The following is a 19501-nucleotide window of genomic DNA, read 5'->3' on the forward strand; positions in this document are numbered from 1 at the left end:
AGTTATATTCTGTCTAATATTGAACCCAAGGGGCATGAGATTACACCTTGCTCCATTCCCAATTTTCTGGGCCCAACACCAGAATCTTAATTACAGGGCATTTGTAGAGCTGAAATTGCAATACAGCATAGGTATATGGAAGACTTGCAAAGTTCATAGAGTTGACTTAAGTCAGATTATATAGGACTGCGCATATTGTATACAACAAACTGTAAAAATGTCCTTGCCACCCTGGTGTAGAAATGTTTGTGCAATTGACAAACCAAATCACTGCAGAAATTTTTTTCACGTGGCCTGTATTTTTGATGAATGCATTTGGCTGAAGCAGGTTCTTTCCCACCTGTTTTTCTTTTTTCTCTTGTCCCCTCCCAATATCCACATATACACAGATTGTCCCCATTTTTCCGACAAGTGCTAGACCATAATGCAAATAGACATTTGCCTTTGAATATATGCATTCAGTATCTGAATCACATTCGGGTAGAATGGCCAGGGGGCACATGAGCAATGCCAGGAAGAGCCCTCATATTAATTTTCTCTTCCATATATAACTCACATACCACTGATAAAATGCGGTGAGCATAACGCTGAAGCTACTGGCCTCCTCAAAGACACAATTTTCTTTTGTTCATGGGTCGTTGGCAGTGCTGGCAAAGGCCAGCTTACTGTCCATCCTTAATTGCCCTTAAAAAAGGTGAGGGTGAGCTGCTGCCTTGAACCACTGTGGTGTAGGTACATCCAGTGCTATTAGGGAGGGAATTCCAGGAATTTTTCCCAGCAGTAGTGAAGGAACAGCGATATATTTCCATGCTAGGCTGGTATGTAACTTGGCAGGGAACCTAGGTGGTGATGCTCCCTTGCACCTGCTGTCCTTGTGACCTCTACTGCCTAGAGGAAGAGGTTTGAAAGGTGCTGTTGAAGAAGCCTTGATGGGTTGCTACAGTGCATTTTTTGATGGTATATACTGCAGCCTCTGTGTGCCAGTGATGGAGGGAATTAATATTTGAAGTGGTGGCTGGGATGCCAAGTAAGCGGCCTGCTTTATCCTGGATGGTATTGAGCTTTGATTCTTGTCGGCTGCATTCACCCAAGCAAGTGGAGAGTATTCCATCCCACTCCTGACTTGTTCCTTGTAGATATTAGAAAAGGCTTTGGGGGATCAGAAGGTAAGTTACTCTCCGCAGAATACCAAGCCTCTGACCTTTTATTTATGTAGCTGGTCCAGTTAGGTTTCTGATCAATAGTGATCCTCAGTATAATAATGATGGGTAAATTAGCAATGGTAATTCTGTTAAATGTCAAAGGAAGATGGTTAGGTTCTCATTTGTTGGAGATAGTTATTGCCTGGAACTTGTTTGGCACAAATGATACTTGCCACTTATCAACCCAAGTCAGAATGTTGTCCAGATCTTGCTGCATGCAGCCACAGAATGAGGAGTTGCAAATAAAACAACACAGCAATCATCAGCGAGCATCCCCACTTCCAACCTCTTCAGCACTACAGCTGGGATGTTGTCGGGCCCATAGCTTTTGCTGTCTCCAGTGTGCTCAGCCATCTCTTGATATCATTTGGAGAGAATTGAATTGGCTGAAATCTGACATCACTGATGCTGGGAACCACAGGAAGAGGCCAAGATGGATCATCCACTTGGCACTTCTGACTGAAGATGGTTGCAAATGCTGAAGCCTTGTCTTTTGTACTCGTGCTGGGCTCCCCCATTACTGAGGATCGGGATGTTTGTGGAGCCTCCTCTTCTCATTACTTGTCCACTGCCATTCACCAATGGATGTGATAGGACTGCAGGCCTTTGATCTGATCCATTAGTTGTGGGATTGCTTAGCTTCGTCTGTAGAATGCTGTTTCCACTGTTTATTATGCATGTAGTCCTGTCTTGGACCTTCATCAGGTTTGCATTTCAGTTTAGGTATGCCTGCTGCTGAACCTGGCACGCTCTCTTCATTGAACCAGGGTTAGTTCCCTGCTTTGATAGTAATGGTAGAGTGAGGGATATACCAGGTCATGAGGTTGAAGATTGCGGTTGAATATAATTCCTCTGATGGCCTACAGCACCTCACAGATGCCCATTTTTGAGCTGTTAGATCTGTTCTGAATCAAGGCCATTTAGCACTGTGGCACTGCTATGTAAAATGATGGAGGTGTGTGGCGCTTCTTCAAAGCGTACTGTCACATCCACCACCACGACTACTCCGTCTTTGACGAGGACTAGATCTGGTTTCCAAAGGGACCCGTCCTTTCCGAAGAGCCTTGGTTCTAGGTGAGATGTCCAGCCATATTTGGCGATGAACTGCTGTAAGCGGTCCAGGATTTTGTTGTGTCTTTTGATTCTAGCATTTTTCACAAACGGACAGCTGCCGGAGATGTGAGCCAGTGACTCGAATGGGGCCTCACATCTCCTACAGGATTTTTTATGGCTCAGTGTGAAGAGACTTTGTCTCCTCAAGGATCATGCAGTACTAATACCATCGTGATCAGATGCATCTGACAGGTTGATTAGTGAGGACGAGGTCAAATAGGCTTATCCCTCAGCACCTGCCTCAGACCTAGTCTGGCAGGTGTGTCCTTCAGGATTCAACCAGCTTGGGCAGCAGTGGCCTTACTAAGCCACTGTTGATAGACATTGATGTTCCCCACCCAGACTATATTCTTTGCCCTTGCTACCCTCAGTGCTTCTTCCAAGTGGTATTCAACATGGAGGAATACAAATTCATCAGGGAGGTCAGTAGGTGGTAAACAGCAGGAGGTTTCCTTATATTTGATTGACCTTATGTCATTAGACTTATTGAGACAGAGTCAAGATTGAAGACTCTCAGGACAACTCCCTCCTAACTGTGCTGCCATCTCTGGTGAGTCCGTCCTTCCACTGGGACAGGACATACCCAGAACCCAGAGATGGTGATGGAGAAATCTTGAATATTAGTTGAAAAGTATGATTTTGAGCAATGTATGATTATGCAAGGCACTATGCAAGGCTGTTGCTTGACTGGTCTATGTGACAATCTCCCAGTTTAGACAAGTCACTATTGGCTAGTGAGAAGGACTTTGCAGGGTAGGCTGGGCAGGATGTACCTTTGTTGTGTTCATTGGGTCATTTCCAGGTTCACCTGGTTTTATTGTTAGACTTCTTTGTATCAGTTTAATGCAATTATGAAACTTGCTACACCATTTAAGAGGGCAGTTCAAATCAACCACATTTCAGTGGGTATTTAAGGTTCAGTTAAGATGAAGCGGCACATTTAGAAACACAGTTTTCCTCATCTCACCAATGCTTTTTTCGCAAATTACTTAAATCTGTGCCATCTCGTTCTTGATCCTTCCAACATTGGGAACGGTTTCTCTCCAACTGCTCTTCCCAGACCCCTAAAGGTTCAGAAGATGGAATGTATGTTGTTTCAAAGCACAGCTACTGATTCCTTTGACTATTAGAGTGCTGAAACATAAAGGGTATTTGTGGCACAGGAGCTATGGTTACAATTTTATTGACAATATTTACGTAGACTGGTTTATATAACTTGTTTCTGTAAAACAAGTGTTATGCCTCCACAGAACCACCTCTCCCAGTCAGCTGAAGTTGAGGCCAACACTAAGTCACATGAGAAAGCTAGAGTCATAATTGCAACAGCAAAGTGTACAGGAATGTAGGAACATTTGAATATTAAAAATGTAGGGAACATAAAAAGCCATCAAATCCATACCTACCAAAGACCATGTACTAATTGTCCTATCACTGACTCTATCTTGGTTATTCAAAGAAAACTAGAAGTTCCATTGCTGAAAAGGAAAACTTTGAAATTGGTTAACAATCAAGCCTGTATGTAGTGTTTATTAAAACAGAAATGTTTAAAGTTGTAGCACATCCTTCTAAATGACAGCGCAGGTAGTTCGGTTTACAATGCTATTTGCAACCTTGCAGCTTACAACTTCCATTGCGCCCCGAGACTGTTGCTGTCCCAGAAGAGTCATAATAGAATGGTTACAGCACAAAGGAGGCCTTTTGGCCTGTCATGTCCATGCTGGCTCTCTTCAAAACAACTCACCATTTTCCTGCCTTTTCCCTGTAGCTCTGAACTTTTTTTCTTTTTCAGATAATGATCCAATTCCCTTTTGAATGCCATGATTGAATCTGCTTCCACCAAAGGCAGCATTTTCCAGTTGTTAATCATGTAAAAAAATTGTACAAATTGTGTAAAAAGGTTTCCCTCATCTCGCCAATGCTTCTTTTGCCAATTACTTAAATCTGTGCCATCTGGTTCTTGATCCTTCCAACATTGGGAACGGTTTCTCTCCAACTGCTCTTCCCAGACCCCTCACGATTGTGAATGCCTCTATCAAACTTCCTCTCAACTTTCTCTTCTCCAAGGAGAACACTCCCAACTTCTCCAATCTACCCACATAACTTAAGTTCCTCATCTCAGAAACCATTCTCATGAATCTTTTCTGCACCCTCTCTAATGCCTTCACATCCTTCCTAAAGTGTGGTACCCAGAAATGGACGCAATACTGCAGTTGAGGGCAAACCAACATTTTGTAAAGGTTTATCATAATGTCCTTGTTTTTGTACTCTATTCCCCTGTCTATAAAGCCCAAGATTCCAAATGCTTTATTAACCGTGCTCTCACCCCACCCTGCTACCTTCAATGATTTATGCATATATACTCTCAGGTCCCTCTGCTCCTGCACTTCCTTTAGAATTGAACCTTCATTTTATTTTGCCTGTGTTCTTCCTATTAAAATGAATCATTTCAACATCTCTGCATTAAATTTCATCCGCCACTTATCCAACCAGTCCACCAACCTTTCTATGTCCTTTTAAAGTTTAACATTATCCTCCTCAGAGTTAACAATACTCCCAAGATCTGTCTCATCCACTTATTTTGAAATTGTGCTCCCTACGCCAAAGTCCAGGTTCTTGATATATATCAGGAAGAGCAGGGGTCCTAACACCCACCCCTGGGGAACGCCACTATAAACCTTCCTCCAGTCTAAAAAAACACCCTTCACCACAACTATTTCCTGTCACTCAGCCAATTTCATATCCATGTTGCTACTGTCCCTTTCACTCCATGAGCTCTAACTTTGCTCACAAGTCTGTTGTGCGGCACTTTATCAAATGCCTTTTGGAAGTTCATGCACACCACATCAACAGCATTACCCTCAACCCTCTCTGTTACTTCATCAAAAAAAACCTCAAGCAAATGAGTTAAACACAATTTGCCCTTAAATAGTTATAGGCATAGTTTTTATATTTTGATTGATAACATAAAGTGAAAATGTACTCAGGACAAACTGTTACCTTTTCGCTAACCTTATTGTGGAACAATAATTTTCCCAGAAAAGAAAAAAGAGAATCCCTGATTAAGGTGTGACATGGGTATGAGGTATTACTGAATGCATGATGCCTGGAAGTCAATTTCATGATCAAGATATTCTATTGATCCTATAGGCTGTGTTACATTTTTGGATTGTATGCTAGATAATCCAGGATTAGTGACACCAAACATTCCTGCAAGCAGACCTCGCATCCTCTATGATCTAAGTGCACCATTTCTTTGTGTGAGCCCAAGTTTTTTTTGTGTTCTTATTTGTTACCTGCTAATCTTTTCTCATACTCTCTTTGCCCTCATATCCTTTTTCAATTTCCCACTGTTTCATCATTCCAAAGTGTAAATTGAAACACCCAGTAGCATCATTATTTATTTCATTCTACTACTCACTAGTACTGAAGTGATATATGGAAATACCCGATAAGACTTGTGTCCTGACCAACATTGATCTCACAACTAAAATCTATAAAACTGATTAACCAGCCATTCTTCTCACTGTTATTTGTGGAGCATGCTGTATGCATATTAGCTGCTACATCTGCCTACACAAACAAGAATAGCTGCACTTCAAAAAGTATAACCTCTTTGTTTTTATACTTTTATTCCCCTATTTACAAAGCTCAAGATCCCATATGCTTTATAAACTGCTCTCTCACCCCCCACCTGGCTACCTTCAATGATTTATGCATATATACTCTCAGGTCCCTCTGTTCCTGTGTCCCCTTTATAATTGTACCCTTTATGCAGCTCATCCCCAGGGTTCAGCTCTGGCAAACTGAAGGGAGCCACAGCCCCTTGTTTTTTACAGCAGTAGCTGCTGCAAACAGGTGGGTTTTAAGGTCCCATGAAATTTAAATGTCCCAGATAGGCCAGGGGGAAGGCAAGTGTCTAAGATAAGTAGCATTTGGGGAGGGTGGGGGGGAAAAAATTAAAATTGGAGGTTGGGGGTGTGGGGACAGTCAGATCTCGGAGCCTGGAGACCTGGAGGGGTTGGGGGTCAGAACTCGCAGTGGGGGTTGGGACATGCTGGGTTGGGTGGGAGGATACGTGGGGGTCAGACCTCAGGGCGGTGGGGGTTGGGGGGGATGTCTGTGTGGGTTAGAACCTTGGTGGGGGGGTGGGGGTTGGGGTTGGACCTCGGTGGGGCATGAGGGGTGGGAAGGGTCGGGCCTGCGGGCTTGGAGGGGTTGGGACTGCTGTGGCATGTGGGGGTTATGTCAGGTTTGTGGGGTGGGGGGGGGGGGGGGTGGGGGCTGCAGTGGAGGAAAGCGGTTAGTCGGGGGTCAATCTGGGTCTTTACAATATTTACCCAGATGTTGGAAGTTTTAATTCTTCTAACTTCTGGGTAACTTGTGTAACAGTCAAAACGATTCGATGTTTGCGATTTTAAAAATCGCATTTTTGGATGGTCCCCAGTTGCCCAGGTGAAATTTGCGCTTCTGGGCAATTGCCGTACAAACCCTAACCTGGGAGTTTCTGATGGGGATTCCTCAGCGTATCTTTGATGTACCCCCGACCCCCCCAAAATCTGACACTGAGGAGCTCGGAAGTTATGGCCCAATAAATATGTATAATTCCTGTTGCCGTAACATTAGCATATATATCCAGGAAGTAAATGCAGAAAAGGGTGAACAAGTTGATCCCTAGCTTAATGTATCTGAGCTGTGAACCTGGCACTGTTTGCTTTGGAAAAGAGACAGGAGGCATTATTTGAGTATTAAAGCTTCTTAAGGAAGTACATTGTACTCTGGTGATGTTTTCAAGGTTCCCAAAAAGGCTGGAATCAAGGAATTCAGCTTAGGAGAGGTAATATGCCCATATGCTTTAGGTTAACCTACTTTACTCAGGGATGGTAAACATCTGCAACATATGGTGTGGATATGCGAGAGAATTGGGATAGATATTTGAGGGAGAGAACAATTGAGGGGTATTTGATTTGGGACTTGTCAGATAGACTGCAAGTCTTTTCTGTCAAAATCATAGCAAATGACCAATGTTTTTCAATTTGGTCCTGACATCGACCCGAATTCTGTTTCTCTCCACAGATGATGCCCGACCTGCTGAGGATTTCCAGCATTGTCTGTTTTTATTTAGGCTTATGTGGTGCTCAGCTGTACTTGGCTAATGAGTTTGTGGCTCTCAGCCTTATTTATTGTAAGCTGTGGAATATTGTGAGCTACACACTCACTACATAATAAATTAAATATTGTTATCTTGAGGAAACAGATTTATAAAGAATCAATTAAAGCAGAAAATGAGAAGGTGGAAATGCAAGGCAATAAATAAATGGGACAAATTATGATTGAGTTGATTATATAAATGATTTTTTAAAAAAAGACAACTTAAGTAATCAGTCCTAAAATATCTCAAAGTGCTTCACTCAATTATTTTTGAATTCAAGTAATTTCTTGTAAGCAAATGGCAACCATTTTGTCCAAAATGGAATGTTTGCCTGGACACTGGGAGAATTCACTTCACTTCTTTGAATAAGTTTGTGGAATTAGGAACTCAGTTTGATGACTACTGAAAAACAGATTATTTTCTAATCCATCGAGACCATTGGAAATTAAGTAAATATGTATAGTCCAGTCCAAATACTTGCAAAGACTAAAAGTACCTTAGCAGTGCAAAACTGGCCCCTTCTTTCCAGAATGCCATTTTTCAAAATTTCCAATAATATTTTAACAATGTACACTAACAGCTGTCAATAATTATGCAGCTTTTTGAAAAAATTGTAAATACAAACAAAATTTGACCAGATATAAATAATTGTGGCAGGAGTCAAAATGTATTCCATGTGTTATGCTTGCCCACATAACTCCTTTCAGTGTTGCAATCAAGGAACTGGTTAAACAAGTGAACAATCTTTCTTCGGTGACTAAAGACATGCCATGACTAAAGGCAGAAACACAAACTTATATAGAATTTTATCATATAACATTTTACCAGCAAAATCAACTGGAAACATAATAGCATTCCAGTTACAAATACTCAATGAATAGTGTTGAATAGTCTAGTTAGAGATGAAGATGAAAGAGACAGAGGACTGTACTCAACACTGACCATGTCCTGTGATTATAGAGCAGCCATATTACCAAGGCAAAATAATTTAAGCCTAAGGCCTTCATGTTGAAGTTACATAAAGCTCTTAAAGTTACATTGCACCTTGACCACTATGTTCAGTGGTGATTATCATGTTTAAGCTCCAATAGCTGTTAGGCAATAAAGACAGAAATCAAGACTGACTGTTTCAGCTAGTATTTTATTTCAAGTATATAAAACTCTACAGAGGAGAACTCATCTCACCTGTTAGCCCTTTTACTCTTTTGGTTTAAACCAATTAATCTAAATTAACCAAAACAAGGGACAAATCAAAAGAGCAGTCCCTTAAAGGGATATTGCAAAAAAGAAAAACTAATCTTAAAGGAAACTTTACAACATCAAATCAGAATGCGATTAAAGGGGTCAATAACAACCAGATGGGTACTTAAGTTGTTAACTAATAATTAGCAATTGAACTCCTTAAATCTGTTGTGGAAGGAAACAGTTAAAGAGGGAAAAAAAGAAAGTAATCCTTAAGTTCTTAGAAATCACAAAAAAAAGTCAATATATATTTTTCATTCACTAAATTCACCATATTCCACCCCCCTTACAAAGAACACATGTCCACACAAAAGGAGTATTCCTTTTTTGTCTTCTTAAAGAAAAAGACGTCCCTCTTTTAGGAGTCTAATCACTAAAAGAGGAGGGAGCTCCAAAAAGTTAAGCAGTCAGATAATTGGTAGCTGCTGTCAATCCATTTGATCTTGGCAATCTCCTTATTCTCGAGCATTTGTTTTGAGCTTGCAATGTTAATTCGCAATCTCTTTTCGTTAACCCACTTTGTAGAGTGAACGTTTTCCCAAAGTGATTTATTGTCAATAAGACATTAGATAGGTACCGTTCCGAATACCCTCTTCCTTTAAAAATTTCTGCCAACATCTTTGATATAAAAATGCCATATCTACCCCCTCAACAAGGGAGTGAGTCTCTGCTGCCAACGTACTACTTACAACTCTCTGTATCTTTAGATTCCCATGCCAAAGAGCAACATTTACCTTCCACCCCCACCACCCCCCATGAGAAATATTATAAATCCTCCTGCACTCAAAAATCCGTCACATAGATTTGCATAAGATGCATCACTAAACAGTTTCATTTTTCTAAGATCACCCAAAGGTGGGAATTTCAAAACAGCCTGCTCCATTTTTAATTTTGTCAATGTTTTGTTTGCTAGAATGATTTCTTCAACCTTGGGATCATTCATTTTAGTTCTCAATTCCAAAATGTCAAAACTGACATCCACCCTTGTTTGTTTGCCTAGCCAATTGAGTTGCCCAATTAGACTCCCAAGTTCCTCTTTTTCTGTTTCAGAAGCCATTATCTTTCTGGGAGGCCCTACCATGACCCATTGAAATGGGATTGATGTTCTCCAAGTAGGATTGCTGATGTAAAATGGTGTGTGATCCGCTCTGCCTGATTTCCAATCTAATGTACTCAAAAGCACCAGAAGGCTGACTTCCAATTTTAAACTCCGTTCTGAGCCCATTAATGAAAACCATTTCAAATTCGCTACTACCACCCCACAAAAAAAAAGTCTGCATGCATCATAAAGATGCCTGCAAGTTTCCCTCTATGGTACCAACAAAATATTGCCAGGTCAGCTAACTGAAGACAGCCCAACTTTAACAAAACTGACCTCACTGAGAAATACCAAACTCTGGAAGCTAAATAAATGCGTAAACGGTTTAAATGATGCCTCCAGAGTGTCCCTTCTGCATTTGGCGCCTCTTTTGGTGGACTAAGAAAAACTTCCCTTTGAAGTTGATGACCCTGCAAAAAAAGCCGCTTTAATATCAATGGACTTACATTCCCAAGCATTTGTAGCTAACAGAACCAAAAAGATCTTTAGAATAACTCTTCCTGCCGTAGATGAATCTACTCTTGTATCCTGGTCACCCAATTTTCTTCAAACCCTCATGCCACCACCCTAGCTTTAGCTTTATAAGTCCCATCAGGAACTACTTTTTCTGTACATATCCACCTATGAGAGAGAGCTGGTTGTCCCCTATCTGGCACCTCTGTGTAAACCCCAAATTCTTTCCAACTAGTAGTTCTTGCTGTTTAGCATCCTTTATTAATTTATCGTCTAATTTGTTTGAAGCCACAAAGACTTCTTGATCACATGGGCTTCTGCTCCTTAGCATTACCAGTCTGTGCCATATTCCTTGAACATTGTTAAGCTACGCCCACTATCCTGCCCTTTAATCACGCTCTAGACTGTTACTGTTTGATCACCCTCTTCCTTTCATAGATGTTCTTTCAACAGTTCATGATCTCTTCCTAGAGGCATGTTCACTCCTAGGCCCACTGTCTGAACTGATACTGCATTTCTGTGCCTTCCATTTTTGTACTTCATGTTACAATCCATAGGCCTAACCTCCTGTCCTTTATCTCGTATGTTTAACCAATTCTCATATTTTCTAGTGGCATCCCTGCTCTACCTACAATCGTTGCATCCCTCCATTGACTGGCCCCTTCTGGCAAGTATGTAACCTTAGTGCCAGCTTTTGACAGTTGTCCCCTGGATCAAATTGCCTCATCTTGTTCATCAGAATCACTGTGTCCATCTTCAGACACCCTGTCAACCTCAGCAACCTGATCCTCAATCGTGCAACATATGGGTACAAGAAGCGCATGATTCCTCATCCCTTCCTATAACCCTTTCCAGACCCACAAATTTGTAATCCACGCCAACTAACCTCGATGATTGTACCTGAATAGTTTGGTTCCCATTCTGCAAAATGACTGTTTCACCATCTTTACCTATAACCTTTCCCAGGCCTTTCCACTGGTTAAGTACTTCTCTTTTATAGTATACCATGTCTCCCTGATTAAAATTAGTTTCCGACGGTTGTACATTATGTCTTAGAGCTCGCTGAATTCTTTTGGAAATTTTGGCTTTAAGGAACGCCCATCTATGCAGGTGTAATACATTTAAATGTGCAGAAAAAGGTGGAGCTAATCGTAGTTCCCTCCCAAGCTTGGGGCTGATCGCTCAGGACTGAAGGAGTTTTTGGTTTTCTACCAAAAACCAACTGATATGGACTATATCTGCAGTGAATTCTTGGCATGAACAGCCCGTGCTAGAGCTGATGTTAATTTACAGTTTAGTCTATTTGCAATATTTATGAAGCATCTCATCTAGCACTGTGTGATTCCTTTCACGCACTGCTACTGAGAGGTCTTTCTGCTGCTGTATTTATAACAATTATATTCATGTTTTTGCGCATATCCCAAAACTCAGTTAGCAAACTCCCCCCCATTCAGTGATGAATTTTGCCAGTGGTTCCACGCCGGTCCCTATCCATTTTTCCATTATTTGGTCCTCAATTATTTTCATTTCTTTATTTCGTATGATCGTCGACTGGCTAAACCTTGTGGCCAAATCTACAAAATGCAAAATAAAAATGTTCTTTTCTTTATCCCACACCTTTAAATCCATTGCCATAACTTCATCAAAATCCCTCGCTAAGAGTAGACTCACTATGGGCCGTGACATTGTCCTTCTGTATTTCTTACATATATCACACCTATTGCTCATCTCCTCTATAAGTTTAGTGTACTCTCCATTCCTTAGCAAAACTTTTAAGCTTTGAAGAAGGGCAGGCAAGCTGTCGATGCAATTTTAACACAATTAGGTTTTTTGTCTAAATTCCTATACCTTCGATGCTAATAACCCTTCTTTAATCTCCCTAGTCAAAAAGTTAGCTTTCCTTAAAGGAATACAATATAGTGTCCAGATTGCGTAAATTGCAAATCCATAGGTTTTCCAAATACAATGGCCTTGTCATTCTTCATGTTCCGCTTCATTTGCCCTTTCTTCATCGATGGTCTGCTCAACAGTAACGGTATTTTGCTAGACACTACGTCCGTACTGATGAAGTGATTGACTCCAGCTATCTTAGAGGGAATCACTACCTTTTTAAAAGATTTTAGGGTATTATCATTATCTCCAAATCTAAAGCTGGTAGAACTCTCAAATTCCTTAACCTTATTCCGATCCTTGTCATTTAAGGAGTCTAGGTAGCATTTTAACCCGTCTATTCCACAGACTGTAGACGTGCATCTGCTATCTAGCACCACACAGTTGAAGGACTCTGCAACCAAGAAATTCATCACCAGGCTGAAACTTCATGTAGCTAATACAATGCCCTCACTTTGGTCAATATCTCTGCCTTCTTCTTCATGTTCAATTTTGAACATTTAGGACAGTTCATTGCATAGTGGCATTTTGAATCACATCTAAAACACCGATTGACCACACCCTGGGCATTTCTGGGGTTCATTCTTTTCTTGTGATTCCCCAATTACTTTCTCTTGCATAACTGTCAAAGGTGTTTCTTGTTACAAATCTCCTTTCATGCTGACGCCTGCATCCTGTTTATAGACGATCTCGCAATCCCATTAACATTGAAGCCTTCGTTTTCTGTCTTAACGCTGAATGACCCATTTGCGCCCAGAACGCTGCCGGAAAGGAATGTTTCACGAGGAATTTTTTTTTAAGAGCTGCTGACTGTGTTCCAGCAGTGTGTGTCTTTCCGCAAATTTAACTCCCATCAAAACTAGGATCCTGTCCATATTCAATACTCTGGCACAGTCTAGTAACTTAAATGCCTGCACTGATTGGGGAATTTCTAGATGGAATTTTTAGCAATCTTGCATATAACCTACTGAATTCCATTATGTAATCTTCTATGGAACTATCATCCAATTTTCTAAATTTGTCAAAATCTGACCACGCTTCGTAAGCACATAAGTCATCCTTCTGAAAGATCTTATTCATAAAATCTAATAACATTTCCAACCCTTTGTCTGTGTCCAAGTGCTCAGGCTCCAACTCCCAAAATGCTTTGTATCTTATTTTGCTTTCAAACATTAGCAAAAGTGCCAGGCCATTCCCTGTTTGTCCTTCGACAAGGATGTAACCCGTGTCCACATGGCTACTTAATTCTTCCATTGGTCATATGGCTGACGCTCAGAAAACATCAGTGGGTAATCATATCCTGACACTCAATATTTTGAATCAGCATTTTTGAATGACTCCAAAACACTCTGCTCTTAAAAGTTAATTCCAAATACAGTCTTTTGTCTGAAGAAAGCTCAGTTTCTAATCTTTTTACTTACAAGCAGCAACCATTCTCTACTACTACAGTTAAGCACTGAGACAGAACACTTTGGATAGAATTTTATTTCAAGTGTATAAAACTCTCCACAGGCAAAGCTTGTCTCACCTGTTATCCCTTTCATACAACCAAATGGATACTTAGGTTGTTAACTAATAATTAGCAATTGAACTCCTCTGTTTCCTTCCCAACAATCATTGCCCAAGGGAAATTTTCAAGACCTGAAAGTGGTTCAGGGACACATGAGCTTGATCCCGCAGTTGAGGGCTGGGTTTTGAGGATAGGTTAAAAAAATCTTGGACTTTGGGATGTGGAGAATAAGAGAAATAAAAAATACTTGCATTTACATAGTGCCTTTCATCTCAAAGTGTATTTCAGCCAATGAAGTACTTTTGAAAAGTAGTCACTGTTGTAATGAAGGAGACGCAGCAGCCAATTTGCACATAGCAAGCTCCCATAAACACCAATGTGATGATGACCAGATAATCTGTGTTTTATGATACTGATTGAGGAATAAATCTTATCCAGGACACCAGGGGTAACACCCCTGCACTTCTTTGAAGATAGTGCTGTGGGATCTTTTACATTTGCCCAAGAGGACAGATGGAGCCTCAGTTTAATATCTCATCTGAAAGATGGCACCTCTGATAATACAGCACTTCCTCAGTACCGCACTAAAGCATCAGCCTAGATTTTTATGCTCAAGTGCTGAGAATGGGAATGGAACCCCCAATCTTGTAGTTCAGAGGCAAGAGTGTTACCAGCTGAGCCACAGCTGATGTTGTAGGGTAGTGGAGGCAAAACTTCTTGGTGGAGGTGGGTGCTAAATTGGAGAAATTATAGGGCTTTCAAACTTGGATGAACTAGATGGATCAAATTGCCCCCTGCACCTGTAATTAAAACAGAAAACGCTGGAAATACTCAGCAGGTAGTATCTGTGGAGAGAAACAGAGTTGGTGGCCGGAATTTTCCAGCCCCTCGCACCGGCGGGATCTTCTGGGCCCACTGATGTGAACAGAGATTTCAATTGGTTGCTGGCCCTGCCATGGGGGAACCCGCCGTTGGGGGGTGGGGGTGGGGGGGGGGGGGGGGGTGAGGATGTGGGGTGGGGGGAGGGTCTGGAAAATCCCAGCCAATGTTTCAGATCGATTATGATCCTTCATCAGAACTGCAGGTATACTCTTAGAATAGGTAGTTAGCTTGACACAGGAATGCTGTCTCCCTGATGACACATAAACCTCTATTACACGCAGTAGAGCAATGGCAATATTAGAAGTCGGTAGCATTTATATTTTCTTCAAGAGTCTGGAGAACATGACTGCCCCTCAAAAACCTTTAATTTTGGATTATTTCATACATTTTTCTGCATTTTGGATGTTCCAATGCTTCACCATTGATTAATTACATCTGAAGCACAGTCATTGTTACATAGACAAATGTTATGGCCATTTATCACACAAATTGCAATGTTAGTTAGTCTGTTATTGTGGGTGGTGGCTAAGGGAGCTAAATATTGCCCAGGGCAACTGCTCTGTTCTTCTTTCAATTGTGCCTTTGAATACCTGAGACAGAGCTCGGTTAAGAATCTCTTCCAAAAACCAGAACTGCTGACAATGCAATAAACCCAACTGGACTGTAAACCTAAATTACCAGTTCAAACCCTGGAGTGGAGCTTAAACCCATGTGCCTGTGAAATGTTACCAAATTTACACTTTCAGATTTATTTTTGTATACAGATGAATAGGACATGCTCCTTCATATAAGGCAACATAGCACAGTCATCAGAACAGAGAATGGCTATGATGCTGAATTAAATGCTTTGCATACCTCACATGTAAAAGCATATAAACACCACTGGTGCTAAATCTGAGTATTTCACACCGTCATCAATGGAGTACATGACACGAATTGCAAGCTTGCCCTTCCCACAAAATAATAGTATTCCAACATGTCCTGATTGGAATACATGTATGAGATAACTGAAATCACAAATTTAATTTGGCAACCAGTTTGTTGCAAGGTTACATGTGATCCTAGGAAGTGACTTCTGTATTTTCTAAAAATAAAGGGACCAATGCGTAATCATAGACGAGAATCATAGAATGGTTACGGTGCACAGGGGGCCATTCAGCCCATTGTGTCCATGCCAGCTCTTTGCAAGAGCAACTCACCTAGTGCCACTCCCATTTTCTCTGTAGCCCTGCAAACATTTCCCTTTTCAGATAATGATCTAATTCTCTTTCGAAAACCACAACTGAATCTAGACAGATTTTTGATTGGCAAGGGAGTTAAACAATATGGGGACAGGCAGGAGAGTGGAATTAAGGCCACAATCAGACTGGCCATGAGCTTATCGAATGGCAGCTCAGACGGAAGGGAAAAACTTAAAACTTGGGAAATGACTGGTACTGGTCCCAACTGATCTAGTATACCTTAAAATGGAATTCCAGTTCTGACCAGTGTCAGTCATTTTTCAAGCTTGTCCTTCTGGGAGAGCAGGCTCAATGGGCTGAATGGCCTGCTCCTATTTCCTGTGATCAACCACACTCTCAGGCGGTGCGTATTCAAATATTAGATCAGTCAGTGTGGATATAAATATTTTATACATATCAGGCAGTACATATAGAAATTTCAGGTGGTGCATATACAAATACATATATATATATATATCAGGCAGTGAATGCATAAATATTATGTATATATATCAGGCAGTGCATATTTTATATATATATATATCAAGCTGTACATTTATAAAATATTTTATATATATTAGCGCATATATAAATATATATATATACACAAATATATATCAGGCTGTGCATATATAAATATTTTATATATCAGGATGTGCATATATAAATATTTTATATATCAGGCTGTGCACATATAAATATTTTATATATCAGGCTGTACATATATAAATATTTTATATATTTCAGGCAGTGCATATATAAATATTATACACACACATACGTTGTGCATGTATAAATATTTTACGTATATCAGCCAGTACATATTTAATTATTGTATATAATAAATATGTATAAATAACATAATAATGTAGACATATATAATGTATATTTTTGTTTATATTATGTTTGTATAATATATGCATTTGCATTCCCTCATTCCCAGGACTTTCGCAGAAAGTAAACAGTCCCGTCTGCCTTGCACTCTCACTAGAGCTGGGAGTGGGGGGCAGTAATGAAAGGGCTGCACCCCGCTAGCCCGGACATGCTGCAGCTGGGGGGAGGAGCCTCGAAGCTTGGGAGCCGCGAACCGCGAGCGAGTGAGCGAGCGAGCGATCGCGAGGGCTGGCGTTCCAATGTCAACGGTCGTCAGGGAGAGCCGGGGCGTGCGGATCCGCGGGGCCCGGACGGCTGAGCCGCCGCCGGCTGGGTCCGGTCCCGATCCCGATCCAGAGCCTGAGCCCAGTCCGCCGCCGCCCAGGAAAGGCCGGGATGGCGGCGTGAGGGCCGTGGGAGCGGTGGCGGAAGCGGCCGCCTTGCTGCTGGTGGCCGTCTACTTGCTGCTGCTCTGGGCTCTGGTCCAGCTCTCGCTGCAGCAGCTGGTGGTGGGACCCAGTCATAACCGGGACGGTTTCAATGCAAACACAGCAAGGTAATAATAAATAAATAGATAAATAATATCCAAGCCCGGCGGCTGCTGATCCGTGTTTCTATCGAGAATAAACCAATTCTTTACCAGTGCTCTATTTCCCATTGATTGAGCCTTGCCTGTTCCTATGATTATAGCTAAAGCACTGGTACCAATCTGACTCTGGCACCATTGTTGCTTTATATTTACATATAAGACGTTATCACTAAACATTAGTTTGAACATTTATAGATATCACCTTAATTAACATCTAACAATCGGTTTTAGTTCCGAGCCAAATGGAGCAAGGTTGGAGCAGTGATTAGAAATGTACAGGCAGTGGGCTGCTTGAATGTGAAGTTTAATTTCTGTCTAATACGTCTATTTTCTTTCATTATAATGAGTTCTGCGATAACAGGGGCAATTACACGATGAGGCAATGACTAAATAGTGGTTTGCAATTGCAAGTTTAGTTTGTATTGGCTGGTATTGTGTTCTTCATTAATGGTGCACCGATTCTGGAATTGTGCCAATCTGTCAGATTTACCAGCCCAACCCAGTACTTATTGCCTTTGGGTCAGAATGTTTTGCATTTTGAGCCCAACACCAAGGCACAAGCTCAGCCCATTTCCTTCTACCTTTATCTGCATCTCGGCCATCAACCAAACTCTTACCAAGGCCAGGATTTTCGTGTATGAGACAGGTATCTGGAGTTGGGTGTTTTCTCAATCCCGTCTCTGCCCTGGAGGAACCCAGTTTTCATAGCAGGTGGGCGTGGGCGAGATGGGCCTATAATAAGAGATTGCAGTCCCTTCAAGTACCCATAGAACGCTAAAAATAAAAAATGAGCCAAATAAGCCATTGGGGGGAAAAAAACAGGCCCCCCCCCTCTTCAAGCCCTGCCAGCTGTGACTATGGTTGACACAGGTACACCTCCGATTGCAGCATTTCCTGATAGTGGATGCCTCCATGAAAATTATGGGGCATCTGAACTGGCCATCTTTAAAATGGTGGCAGCAGCTTTAAACAACAGGCAACCTGGGGCCCCCCTTTCCCGTGCTGCTGAAAATAGCTGGTGCTGTGAATTGGAGGTGGGACTTCTGAATCCAGGAGCTGGCTGCCATTTTATTCGGGCCCCACTTCCATTTCAATCCAGATTGGGCCCCAAGTCTCTCTTACCCTGTGTTGATTTTTCTTTTGTCCTTCTCGTGGCCTCCCGCAATAGAAATAAATAACTTATAGTTGTAAAGCGTTTTTCATCTCGCAGGGTATCACAAATACCTCATCCAAAAGATACTAACTTTCAACAGTGAAGCACTCCCTTAGTATTATTCTGAAGTACCAGTCTACATTGTGTGCTCCACTTTCTGGAGTGGGGCATTGACTTTGTGACGCTAAAACATGGGTATAAAATTTATAATTTCTTTGAGGCCATGTTTTTGTTTTTGTAAGTTTTTTGAAATTTTTGAAAACACCTTTCTGGCCTGTAACTCTGCTCACCAGGGGGTCTTCTACTCAAGACTGCCAGCAGCAGGCCTGAAAGAGTGATTGGTTCTCCAAGTTCCCCATCATTTTCTTAAACATTTGATTACTGCTCAGGTTGAGACCAGGAAACTGGGTGGCCCTGTATTTATGGTGTAACAGGTTTCCCACTCCAGTGATCATTGATGGAAGGTTCATTTGTGTGGCCACATGCTTGGGTTTGGCTGTGATGACTTTAGCAGTTGAATTGCTTGTAGCTCAAACATGAAGAATGGTCATGTGTACAAAGTATCTTTGAACTATATCCTAGCGTGAGCCACTGCCTGGCGAGGGAGAGAAAGACGTTTTGGTTAATGCTTCCTAGTTTTTTTTAGCCAGTTCTCAATTTAAGAAGTTATTTTTAAGAAGAGGGGAAGAATTGTGCATGATCTTCAGAATAGCAAAGAAAGCCATTTAAAGGTGGGGAAATGTCTTGCATGCAATGGGTTTGAACACATTATTTTCATCTCTCAGCCTTGGGTTGAGTTTCAGCCAATACTAATGGAATGTATAAGTCCTAGATCCCTTCACACTTTTGCTTATGATTCAGTATAAATAGCAGTATAATTTTTTTCAGATAAATTGGTAGTCTTGCTCAGAACTGGTTTTGGAAAATGTAAAATCCACACCAGGGCATTAAGGAGTGCTATTCTGAAAGTGGAGTATAGTGGAATGTGCTGAAGCCTGCACCCATTCTGGGCATACATGATGGGAATAACTGAAAACAGAAACATCTAGGCTGGTGGAATACAATTTGAATGTGCAGTAGAGGTTTATACTCAAGAGGCTAAAGATTGATGTCTAATCTATTCAAA

At 41.3% G+C, this 19501-nt stretch overlaps 1 protein-coding gene across 3 annotated transcripts in view; it reads left to right on the plus strand.

The window, feature by feature from the left end:
* The first annotated feature begins 16865 nt into the window (after nt 1–16865).
* ermp1 (endoplasmic reticulum metallopeptidase 1) overlaps nt 16866–19501 on the plus strand; it is a 38882-nt gene continuing 36246 nt past the window's right edge. For all 3 annotated transcript variants that reach the window (XM_078570579.1, XM_078570581.1, XM_078570580.1), the window contains exon 1: nt 16866–17189. In XM_078570579.1, coding sequence (XP_078426705.1) covers nt 16894–17189 — 296 coding nt within the window. In that variant the 5' untranslated portion in view covers nt 16866–16893. The remainder of the gene's footprint in view (nt 17190–19501) is intronic.

The sequence above is a fragment of the Cetorhinus maximus genome, chromosome 2 (genome assembly GCF_964194155.1).
Source record: "Cetorhinus maximus chromosome 2, sCetMax3.hap1.1, whole genome shotgun sequence".
NCBI lineage: Eukaryota > Metazoa > Chordata > Chondrichthyes > Lamniformes > Cetorhinidae > Cetorhinus > Cetorhinus maximus.